Source organism: Plectropomus leopardus, chromosome 17 (assembly GCF_008729295.1).
Source record: "Plectropomus leopardus isolate mb chromosome 17, YSFRI_Pleo_2.0, whole genome shotgun sequence".
Lineage (NCBI taxonomy): Eukaryota > Metazoa > Chordata > Actinopteri > Perciformes > Serranidae > Plectropomus > Plectropomus leopardus.
Genome location: NC_056479.1, coordinates 16,563,995 through 16,576,540, shown reverse-complemented (window position 1 = coordinate 16,576,540; position 12,546 = coordinate 16,563,995). Strand labels below are relative to the sequence as shown.

The following is a 12,546-nucleotide window of genomic DNA, read 5'->3' as shown; positions in this document are numbered from 1 at the left end:
AGTGTTTTTACAGCAAAATGTAGGTTTAAAGTGTATTATTTTACATACTGTACATTCAGATGTAAAAACTAGCCTTCATGTTAAATAGGTCTTCCTCAGGTTTTGAAACTTTAAATGTCTGACATTCTTTTGATTGAATTTCTTCCTAAATCAAAACATGTTTTTTTGCCAGCCAAATAATGCACTTTAGACTGTTACCGTGGCATTTTATGTTGAAATTTGCTTCCTTAAATTTCCTTTATTTTTCATTTACACTGTTAAGACAGGAACAGTAATCAGAGTATTTCCAAAAAAGCTGAGTAAAGATTTTTTTGTTTTACCAGTTACAGTCAGGGTTCCTACTGCTTTAGGCAAGTTAGACTTTTAAAGACTTTTTTAATGTCACCATGGATGAAATTTAAGACCAATTGTACATTAATCAAAACAAACAAAAAACAAGAACCCACATTTTTAAGGACAATTTTGCCCAAATGTTTATTGTCACATAAAACATTCCAGTCAAGCGAAAAACTGGTTAGAACTGGTAAGAACTAGGAAATGCCTAACTTTTGTTGGCAAGTTTTCATTGTGATTTTTTTTTAAATAAAAAAATAAAAGATATGACCATTTATTTTGAGATTTTACACTGCAACGTAAAAATGACTCATAAAATAATACTTGCCATGTTTTAGCATTTTTAAGACTTTTGACATATTGATTTAACACATCTTAGTACCAATTAAGGCCTTATTTTTATATTTATGAACTCAATGTCTTTCAAGACTTTTTAAGGACCCGCAGGAACCCCGGGTACAGTGTGTTTACTGCAAGTCACAAACAAGGTGGATATCCACAAGCAGTTAGCACACAATTTATTCATCAGCCCATGTTACATGTAAACTTTATGCCACTGGATGCTTTCCAACAGTCGTGTAGTGATAAACAGAGTCAGTATCTGGACACCGAGAACAACAATTAAAACCGTCCCAATCAGGCCCTCGTGCTGCTCGATCCAACGTGAGATTCCCCCCAGACAACCGCCCAGGAAGATCACGCTCTGTGCAGTAAACTCATCCAGCAGCTGGGCTTGGACACCACACTGAGAGTTCCACACTGTGCCGTTCTCCAGAGGGTCCACACAGCATGTCGCGGGGACGCCACAGGCCAGCACGCCTGGAGCTGAGCAGTTGTAATATCTGCAGAAAGAAAGGAGAAAATAATCCTCTTTCAAGGCATTCGTACATCAAGTGATGTACTTTTTTTATTAATGTCTTATTTAGTCACCCTCTACTCACATGTTGAGCTCCCAGTCACGGTAGTTGTCAGCCCCACAGCACTGCAGATTGGACTGAATCTCGTCTGTGATGAACCTCAGATCCAGATCATCCTGGTAGCGCACCATGGCTGCTAACATCCCTGACCGCAGGTAGTCTCCAATCTGATCTTGCATGCTGTAGGCCATAATGGCAGCCAGCACCTGAGCGGTGATGAGTGCCAGCACCGCGGCAGAAAACAACTTCAGTAAAGAGCAGTTCTCTCTTAAGGCGCCTACGCAGCCTGATAGGCAGAGCACCGTCAGCACAAAGCCCAGAGTCACAAGTATCAGCATCGGGTCAGTGCCGATACTGCCGATCTTCTCCTGAGCAAAGGACTCTTTACTGATGAGGCCCCACATCCCCACACCAAGAACCACCAGGCCCAGAACTGTGAACACCAGATTGCATACAAACAGGAAGTATTTTAGGAAATAGTCCATCCAAGAATATCTGTATAGGGGTGGGACGCTTGTGAACAGGCTGTTGTCCTGTCCATCGTTGGACCCTGCTTGGTGAAAGTCAGTGGTGAGCTCCTTGGCATCCTCTTTAGCAGAGCTCGCCTGTGGACACACAGGAAAGAGACTAAATAGAAGTTTTTGAGAACAGACCTAAAGCATCCGATCTACTCAATATTTAGAAAGAAACTAATGTTGCACAAAAGAAGTTGAAAAATTGGCTCCTTACCTTCGGTATGAGCGGACTGGACTCAGTTTGCGTGGTGTCCCTCCTCAACCATGGCAAAGGAATCCTTTTAAGCACTAAATATCTCCTCATGTTGGAGATAATTCTCCTGTTGCCCTTAGCTGGTCAGAAAGACACAAGCTAAAGTGGAACATAGGCGGGAGCATTCGGAACAGTCTGAACAGAGGAGCATGTGAGCCGAGGTGGAGAAACCATGCAGTGTTTAGCCTCTGGCTGCTGTGAGCTGTCGGATTTCTTCATCATGTGAGAGTCACGGTGAGGGGATTAGATGGTTATCAAAGTGTATGTGAGAGACTCACACACAAGAGTCGGCCTCTGATTACCCCAAGAGACTTCTGACGTGAAGTTTATTCACATAAACCACTAAGATGTCATGGTGTTATGTTATGATCTGATAGTACTTTGAAAATAAAGTGGATAGTCAGGCTACAATGGAGTGTGTTTTACACTGCAAACTGTAACTGAAAACAGTTAAAAAGGCAAACAAACAACAACTATAGCAAAACAGTTAACTATGTGGAGATAGGATTTTTCCAAAATAACACCTTATAGCCTAATTAAACCAAATATTGTGACACAAAGTAATTTTACGATATAATATGTAACATATCCACATTAAAGGGATACTTTGCTGACTTTCAACCAGCTTTATCCAATAAAACCATAAATCAGGCATGTCCAAAGCCAAGGGCTAAATTGTGTCCAGAAAACCAATTTTAAACAGCCCCTGTCTTGTCTCTTAAAAGTACACTATACATGGCCCACCACACAAAGTTGTTTATTCAAGCATTTAATTAGCATTTTTTTCTCGTCACCTCACAATGTCAAGACTGTCATACAGTTTGTAAACACAAGTAGAGACTATGCAAGCCTAACTAATGTAAAACTCAAATGAATGGACCTAGCAGCAGACATTGTGGGGACTTTTTTAATTAGTTTTACATTGTTTTAATTTGTCTTAAATTGTTTTAACTTTGCTGTAAAGTCACCATTTTTAGTAATAAATCAATTTGTTATGAACCATACCCACCGTCTTCATGCTGTTTTGGGTCAGCTCAACTCTAGGTTTAATTAGATTTGAACAAATTTTGAATTAGAAAGTCACGCTATACACCCGTAACATAAACTTCCCTTCATCTTATCAGCGTCCTCCCTGCTCATCTAAGCACATATTCACTGGCTCTAGAGCAATTGCTCAAACTAAAGACTGTTGTCACTCTTTTTTTGTGTGCTTGCCAAATGTAGAAGTGTATGGGGAGAGGTATGTCGCTCACCAGAAGGAGCACTGATGTGGAGTGGCGCAGTGAATTTTGGTAGTTGTAGGTTTTCTCTTGAGCAAAACAGCCCTTCTACAGTTTTCCCTGATCATGTAGCGCCCATGGCAAAAACATTTGTGTCTCTCCACTGCATAGACAGCGCAGTTTTATGGTAAGAACATCTTTACTGCTGTGAAATATTTCTTATATAACACACTGAGCAAATCTTCTTGGAACATCCGTTTCACAGCTGTACCTTTATCATAAACAGGACCTTTCTTTTATGGGAGTGAGAAGAGGATTGAGGCTTGTTAAAGTTGCATAGTACTGGCTCCTGCTTGGCTATCACTGTTCAGAAACAAAAAATAACATGCACTCTCCCACATAGTGTTATTTTTGTATTGTCCTGTGTTTCCTTATTCTGCTATTAGCCAAGTGGAGTCATAACAAACAACAAAATCATCCTAAAATCATCTCTACATTTCAACAGTATTCACCCATTATGTTTGCCTTGACGCTGGTATAAACAGCAGTTAGACTTGTTGCTGGCCTTTTATAAACATTTACAATCATGTGACGTAATATGAAACATGAGAATCCTGGTGGTGCTCCTTCTGGTTGTCGTCACTCTGTGAATATGACAGCTGATATATTTCACGTTAACTGTCCTCTGATAAAGTCATTATGAGGTGATGTGCTGCTGTGAGTCAATAAGAAGCATCATGTGAGAGAGAAAATGGGACAGTGAGTTTAAAAAACAGAGAAAGGGGCCTGGTTATCTCACTCGCTGGCTCTGCAGGTCAGCTGCTGTCATTCTTTCCTCTGGCTGAGCTGGACCGAGCTGCACGGAGCTGGAAGGAAGTCGGACTGCTGCTGCAGACAAAGCCCGAGGCTGACTGCTGGTGGACTCCAGATGGGACTGTAAGGCTCATGAGGCTGGACATTGGTGCTGTTGTAAATCTGTTTCCATATTAGTGTGCATTAACAGAAAAACAAACCTGAAGTTGTCCCACTCATCACAGACTTCCAGATAACTTTATTTTGATAGTTTGCAATAGATTTCAGACACGTAGCTTTCATGAGTTTTGCCTTGTCTCTTTACATAGCAGATGACTGTGTGTGGTGGAGTGCCTGTAGGTGGACCTACACCTGTACTCAATGCTCTAAAAAGATATGCAACTATGTACATTTGCTTGAGATACTTGTTCATTTATTTTACTCTTTTCTTCTAGTTCACTGCATATAGGAAATTATTATAAAGCAGGACATTTATTTGCTTTAGTTTCACTGTGACAATTAAAGATCTGCATCCAAAACTATGATGCAGCTATCCAAAATATAAAACAGTAAAAACAAGGCATTGGGTTTTTTTTTTTTTTTTTTATTGGCTACAACATAAAATGCTGCAAAAATAGTGAGCAATATACAGTGAGGTGGCGGGTACTCTGCTGAATAATGATTACTTTTATTGAATGTGTTGAAAGTATGACTTAAACTGGTGGTGGATTATTTGTACCTTCAAGTGTTGCTCAATATTTTTTCCACTGCACGTGATGTCTTCTGTGACTGCTCTGCTGCTACTGCACATTTCCACTGATGTAAAGGAAAATATTAATCCAGGCGAACAATGAACTGATAATCAAAAGAGAAACTATATGTCTATACACACTGGTATATACAATGGGGGCTAGAAGTCTAACACCACTTGCCAAGATATTTCTATTTTCCTGCTAAACATGAGACAAAGGAGTAGAAATGCCGCTGGGTCTTTGTAGTGGTCACATACAGGTGCTTTTTGGATACTTCAGGTATACTACATTTATTCCATCTTATAAAGGGCTAATTTCATTGGTGAAGTATATTCTCAATCAAAATATACCATTTAAAATGCCTTTATTTTACATGGCACTATAGGTTAGAATTACCAATGCGTTGCAACTCACAGGTCTGCATCAAGGTCATTGCCTGCTGTAGTTATGACACACAGCTACAGCGGCCCTTCATATGATGGAGTAAATCCTTTTACTTTCCATTTTCTTTGAAAGCAACACTTTTTTCTCGTAACAAATGAGAGCTTAACATTCAAGGTGAAGTGGAAAGAAAATGTACAAAAATTCCAGTACAATCAATTGTTTTGTTAGTCCCCTTTTGCTTTATTAAAGCTTACAATCAACTCAAGTGGAAGTGGACTCCACAAGTTTGTGCAAAACCTGATGATTCCTGTCATCCCAGTATAATGTGACAACATTTCAAAGAGCTTTTTGTCTTGTCACAGAATACTTGGCTTTCAGTCTTCAAGTGCTCACGTTGACTGGAAGAAAATCCATGATAGTCAGGACTCCTAAATCTTCTTCTCTGGTCTTTGGCCTTTTAATGTTCCATGCATGATCCATGAAACCTTTTGGTGTCGCCATGATTAAACGCTGAAAGAGCCCCTCTTTGCTTTGAATAACAATTTGACACCTGACACTTTTCACAGTTCTGATGTTACAAACCTCACCATCACAATTCTGCTTACTGAACAAAGATCTGCTGGAAACTTGAGGCGCAGACATAACAGGTGAGCATTGGAGGCGAGTGGAGTTACTTGAATAAAACACCTGAGTGTCATTTGAATGCATGTCTTAATGGAAGGGATACAACTCAAGGGAATCTGACCTTGTACAGGAGTTATGCTGGTTGTGTTGGTAAGTGCCATGAATTTGTTATCATTTGATTGCTTACCTTGAAACGCTGCAGAAAGTTAAATATTTACTGTTCATTTTCAATGCACTGTAAAAGAAAACTATTTTAACTTAAAAAGTTAATGTTAATGTGCAGGCTGCCTTGTAATTTTAAGGTGACTTGAATTTTGAGGGGATTTGAAATTAAAGACCAGTTGAGGTACTTTTGTAATGATTCAACTTGTCTTCTCAGTCAGTCAGTCAATTTAAAATTATAAGGCAGCCTGGACACTAACTTTTTAAGTTTAAACAAAGTTGTCACAAAGTCACAGTTTATTTTTATAGTGTGTCCTAACATCTTGCGTTTTAAAATATTTTCTAACATTAAAAAATGTTAGAGCTTTATATAAATGAAAACAACATCTGGGTTATACAATTCCAGATGTACAAACCATCTAATTTACTATGACTGGTTACTGACAGAATGGATTATCAACTGACTCTCAGATTTCTTCAACAAATCTCACGAATCCTGCTGTTTCCTTATTTATAAATCAAGATGGAATGGAAAGAGCATTTAGTCCCCGCTTTTTGAATGCAATCCAACTGATTTGGTAATATTGTCAGCACTAAAGATGTATAGTACATATGATATTCATCTTACAGCACGCAGCACAGTATGTTGTTTGTCGGGGTAAAGTTGTTGCAGATGGCAGGACCCATCGTCCAGCCAGATTACTTTTCAGCAGTGATGGGCTCGCCTCATGTCATATATCAATACTGTCTGCAGACATCAACACAGGATGCAGCAGCATTAACAGTCTTTCAGATGGAATAAGGCACTCCTATCTGGAGTTGATCAGAGCAGGAATTTACTGCGACAAAAGGTATTTTATTTCAGAGCTGTCAAGTGCGAGCATTCCTTTGCCCAGTCTTTAAAAAAAGATGGAAAATGTGCTTTAGTGCTGGATATTTTTCTGCCTCTTTCAGGTCCAGCTGCCCAAAACTTTCCAGATTAGAAATCTGTCCTCCATCAGCAATCAGATTATTTCCATACAAGTTATCTAGACTCATCAGGGGCGTGTTAATGTCAAATTGAGATGGAGGAAATCAGACAGCAGCTTATTTGAGTTAGGGATGTCGGCAGTCTCGTGCTGAAGAAACCTCCTGGGGGCTGTATATTTTTCTCATTACCGTATAACAGCCGTTTATTATTGATTCATTCTATGATATTAAAATTATTAAAAACTCAATGTGTTTTCATTCCCCCATTTTCAGCTTCATCAGGGGCGTGTGGCTCTGTTTTTTGATCATCTCTGACAGTTAAAGGGACCATTGCCGGCTGACTGTCGTAACCCAGCTGTTGAGCAGATTGTATTACAGTAAGCAGTAAGAATGTTATGCTGGAGCCATACTGCTTCATCAAACACCTCTTCTGGATTACGGCCCATAGGGAGCGCAGTTGCCCTTCACCACTCACAGCGGCTCACAGACATATGGGGGATAGATGGAGCATCGATAGGGGATTATCAGGACCTCCCATTCAGGGTCTGTGGGTTATTTAACATCGTAGTGGATCCGCAGTCTGCTAGAGACATCTGAGGCTGCAGTGGAAAGCATATGTGTGTGTGCATGTGTTAGAGGAGCTTTTAAGTGCCATGTTATGTGTGCACGTGCATGCATGCTAAAGGAACAGAGTGTGTCTCCACTGCATCACTGGAGTGGGTGGGAGCAGGTGGGGGATGAGGGGAGGCTTTTATAAAAGAGTGCTGCCCAGGTCATGTTTTCTCAGTGTGTCACTGCTGAAGGATCGTACCACAGAGCCTGCTCTGCTGCTGTGACCTGGAAGAACTCCTGACACTTCACAGACAGGTAGATGACATCATCATGACTCACATATATATTCAGAATCGACATGCAAAACCTTTGCTTCTTATTGTCTATCAAAAAGTGATTTATCATTTGCAGATTCAGTTAAATATATGCAAAGCAAAATCCGAACTTTGTCACCCAGTGAAGGTGTGAAAGTGTGTGTGCTTATACTGTGCTAAATGTCCAAGTTTTCCTGGCATCGCTTTCCCACAGTAGAATAAATTCTGAGATTCTTTACATAAAAGTAGAAATACCGCAGGGTACAAATTTTCCATTACAAATTAAAATCCTGACTTAAAAATGTCACTCAAGTAAAAGTATCAAAACTAAAATTACTCATTTTGCTGAATGGATCCTTTCACAGTTTATTGTTATATTCTGTTTTGGTCACTAACATGTAAGAGCTTTAATGTGTAAGTTCATCAATGTGGAGACAATTTTATAAACCTCTAAGCAGATTAGTAGTGCAGTACTGCAGCATGTCATGAAAGCCTATCATGTTTTTTTTTTAATGTAAAAAGCAACTGTAATTGTCAAATGAATAAAAGGACTTTAGAAAATGTATGTCTTATTCACATTTCACAACTGCTTCCCTGTGCACTTGCTCCTCAGCAGTGGTGCCCCCAGAAATTTTCATTGGGGTGGCCAGATGGGGGTCACTAGAAATCTTGGGATGGCACCACAAAACTAAAAGCCAATACTGAGTTTCTGGAATATGAGAATGCTGTTGAAGCAATAAGAAAGATGAAAATTATGTCAATATGCATGTTGCATTGCATATTGATATACTTTAGTTTGTTATGTTTCAGTTAATGTTACTAAGTACCTCATGTGCATAGAATAATACTGGTATAATTAACACTTTGAGTTCCACATCAATCCTGTTCTAATGTTTTTTGAATTTATACGTTAGGTGATTCATTGTTCTTCAAATGGTCTGGTTGTCCTTTCCCCTAAAAAGACAAATATACAGCTTTAATTTGAAGGTGTGTTCATAAGAAACAAATCATTTACAACAAACAACAAACAAATCGTTTCATATTTAGGGGAAATCTGTTGGTACCCATACAATCCTTTTGCATTGAAAGGTTTCGAGATAAGAGTTCAAGGGACCCGTTTGAAAACAGCCATGCCAGTTGTTCCTATGCTAAATTTAATCCTGACTTTGGAGCATTATTTAGCCCCCTTCCTGACAAGCTAGCATGACATGGTTGGTACCAAGCACATTTATCAATAAAATCTTTTAGTTTCATATGATGCCAGTATCATCATCATCATCATCATCTCTCTTTAAAACTCAGCCCACAACAGCCTCTGAAAGATTGTAATGTCAGCCATGAATGCCAGTACCCACGTGGCATGGAAGAGGTTAAAGTAATAATTTTATTTAAAGGCAAAATCCCAACTTTCAAAATGGCTCTTAATTCTGCATATGACATTTAGCAAGTTGCTCTTAATGATGCAACATGTCAACATTCATACTTGAAGCTATGCCTAGTTTCACAAAGCACTAGTTTAAAAAATAGTGCCCTACAGCCTCTTTAAAACAGTATATCTGTTTTCAGTTACTTTTGCCTGGGAGGGCCCGTGGGGCGATTAGCAGTAGTATCGCAGGGACCACGGCCCCCTTTGCCCCCCCTTTAGGGGCTCTACTGTTTCTCAGCAGAACCCACATCTTATATTACTGTTTTTGTTAGGTGAGGAAGATGACGATGAAGGGGATTCTGGTCACTCTCTGCATGATCTTAACATGTGGAGCTCAGAAGTGGAAAGAGGAAACCTCCCGCTGGGACCCTAAAGGTCAGGGATGACGTGTCAACACTCTCAATTTTCCACAATCTGTAAATGCTTAGCAAAAAGGTTTTATTTTTTTAAGCACATAAATCCAGATCTTGTTTGAATAGTTCAGGTAGAAAACTGGGTTTTACTTCTGCTCTAAATGTCTGTCTTCAGCAGAACACACGAATGGTAAGACTTGCTCCAACCTCACGCAGGTGCTGGACAACTGGAAATTTGCAATACTAACCCAAGTGAAAGACCTGCTGATCAATGACCACGCCTCTGTCCTGCCTGAGTACAACAGGTGGGTCTCAGTAGCTCCTGACTGTAAACTGCAGTGATGTTGGATGAAGAAGCAAACACAAGACACAACAGGCCAAACATTGAGAAAGAGCAAGAATAACAACAGTGACGTCAGTGAACATTTTATTGTTCCTTGCAGTCATACGAAATTAGGAATTATATAACTTCCTTCGCTCAGCACATGACCACTGACCTGTCAGAGCCAGTAATTTGATCCATCATTGCTCTGGTCCACACAAGGCTGACAGTGCTTTCTAAATGACCTCACTACCGCGACTGAGCCAACAGAAAACAGGAATTGTTTTCAGCCTCATGTTCTTATGAATCGTGTGTTTCAGGCAGATGTTAGTCCAAATCAATGACCCTCTCCTTTTGAGGTTGGCTCTGGGCGATGACAACAACAGCTAGTTTAATGTGAACTTTTCCTGAGTAACTATTTAAGGTGCACTTCAGGCTCACTGCAGCTATCCTTTCTTCAGTGTGTGCCGAAAATCTGATATTTTTGTCCTTTCATCTTTTTTGAACGGACTTCCGTTCTTTTTGTCTGTTACCCTGATGTTTCCTGCAGATGATGGTGCTGTTCCTGCTTAACAGCATGTCGTGACTTTCATGTTCATGTTGCCAATTTGCTTGACTCCTCTTGTTTGTTTTGCCAATAAACATTTTTCCTATTTCATGTGACCTTATGGAACATTTCTCCGCCAAATCTCTTTCACTGGTCATTCGAATGCTGAAATAATTTACTCATTTGTTCTTTCCTAAAATATCTCTGCATGTGTCCAGGATCCAGCCTCTGTCAAATGCCCTGGGAGACCTCTACAGGGAGTTTAACATGCTAAAGGACGAGCTAGGGAAGCTCACTGCAAAGTTTGACGGTGTGGAGGGTTTTGTGGACGACCTCAAGGATGGCAGACTGGCTTTGCCTCAGCGGCCCATAATGAGGGTTCCCCCTGGCGTTGGTCTGAGGTCTCCACTGCGAGCGCAAATGAGAGCTCATGACAGGGGCATTATCAAGGGGCCAACATTGCTCAGAGCAAGGAGGAGAGGGCCACAGAGACCTTAGACCTGTCAATGCTGATATATCAAAAGTTAATATGTATATATATTTTTTCAGGAGAAGATGATTATATGATAACATTGAAAAGCGTATAGGTATTTGAGTACAGGTTACATAAATAATAAATAAAGAAACAGTGGTGCATGGTGTAGAAAAAGAAATTTTAAAAGAAGTATTTATCATTGCTTTTCCGTACAAAGTCACTTTTAACCACGAGGTGGCAGCATCAATCAGTTTATCCTGACTTTCATTCCACTACTCTGCATTAATAGCTGGACATGGTGTAACATTATGACTGAAAAGGGAGTCTCAGTGTGATGTAACACTGTACTTTTTTGCATCAATTAACATTGTAAGACCATTGTATTTGATCTGTTTACTAACCAAATGATTATTAAAAACTGAGTTACAAGTTTCAGTATTTGGTACACTGTAAATAGACTCTATCTTTAAAGCTACTATGCAGGACTTTCCTGAAAAACAATGTATACTGAAATAATTCCTCTCCTCTGCTTTGCCCTCTGCCTGTATTTTCTTATTGTCTTCATATTTTCTGTTCATCATGGTTATTGGCATGCAGAAAATCTCCAGGTAAATACACCACCTCATAAATGTTGACTGAGAGGAATTAATTCACTATAACTCTGTACAGTGTTTTTTTTTTTGTGTGTGTGTGTGTGTGTGTGTAGGAAAAACTTGCCATACAATATTGTAATAAACACTAAAATGTATAGAAGGTAACTAACCTAAGGCTTGGTTGATATAATAAAAGGGCGTGGTTTTGTTATGAAGATTAAATATACAGAGACAACAAATGCATGACACACATGGTACATTTGTTACTACATTTGAAGTGAAATTTGAAATTCTTTATCACGTCTGACTCATTTGCCAGGATGTTACAAAAATCAGATAAATCGATCAAATGAAACTGAGTTTTCATTCTTCATCAGTGAAGCATCACCTCTCTACTCCTCCCTCCCTTCCTTCCCAGGATGCACCTGCAGGCCTCCTCTCCTTATTTATAGCTCTATGTAAATGAAGAGGTCAAGTGTCTGCTCTCTTGAAAATCTGACACAGCTGTGTCTGACAGGAAACACACTGACGTTTCGAATATTAACATGTTGGTATTCAGTTTACCTCTGATGTGTTTGAATAATGTACATGTATAAAGACTCAGAGCTCATATCCTGCTGCAGACGTCTGTTGTAACTTTGTAAACTTGTAAGCAAAGTTATTCAAAAAAATATGAAACTTTAAGGCAAGAATTCCATCCTTAGGGTACTAAAAATAGAAATATATACTGATACTGATTAAGGTTTTCATCTGTGATGAAAATGATGGATCCATTTAAGACATTTCTCTCCACAGAAGACAAGAGTAACAAACCTGAGAGACCATGCAGTTTTAAACAAAGCTCCTCCTCCTGTCAGTGACTCTCAGTTTCACTGTTGTATTAAATTGCTCCTCCAGCACGCTTTTCATTTCCATTGTGATATTTTTGTATTCTGCAACGTCTACAAGCATACTACCTACAATTCTACACTGACTATAATAAATGAATTGAAGACATGTCCTTCCACAGACAAGAGTAACAAATGTGAGAAACTTGGCCGTTT

At 39.4% G+C, this 12,546-nt stretch overlaps 2 protein-coding genes across 2 annotated transcripts; one reads left to right on the top strand and one right to left on the bottom strand.

The window, feature by feature from the left end:
* Positions 1 to 868: 868 nt before the first annotated feature.
* On the bottom strand, positions 869 to 2,069 carry LOC121956118 (tetraspanin-10). Its single transcript, XM_042504233.1, has 3 exons — positions 1,980 to 2,069; positions 1,275 to 1,855; positions 869 to 1,175 (listed from the first exon to the last, which is right to left on the bottom strand). Exons 1-3 carry the CDS (start codon positions 2,067 to 2,069, stop codon positions 869 to 871), a joined length of 978 nt encoding a protein of 325 aa, XP_042360167.1.
* A 5,655-nt stretch (positions 2,070 to 7,724) lies between these two features.
* On the top strand, positions 7,725 to 12,100 carry si:dkey-282h22.5 (uncharacterized protein LOC107988040 homolog). The gene is made up of 4 exons (XM_042505814.1): positions 7,725 to 7,788; positions 9,486 to 9,588; positions 9,742 to 9,871; positions 10,654 to 12,100. The coding sequence occupies exons 2-4, from the start codon at positions 9,495 to 9,497 to the stop codon at positions 10,931 to 10,933; spliced, it is 504 nt and encodes a 167-aa protein (XP_042361748.1). The 5' UTR covers positions 7,725 to 7,788; positions 9,486 to 9,494; the 3' UTR covers positions 10,934 to 12,100.
* The last annotated feature ends 446 nt before the right edge of the window (positions 12,101 to 12,546 follow it).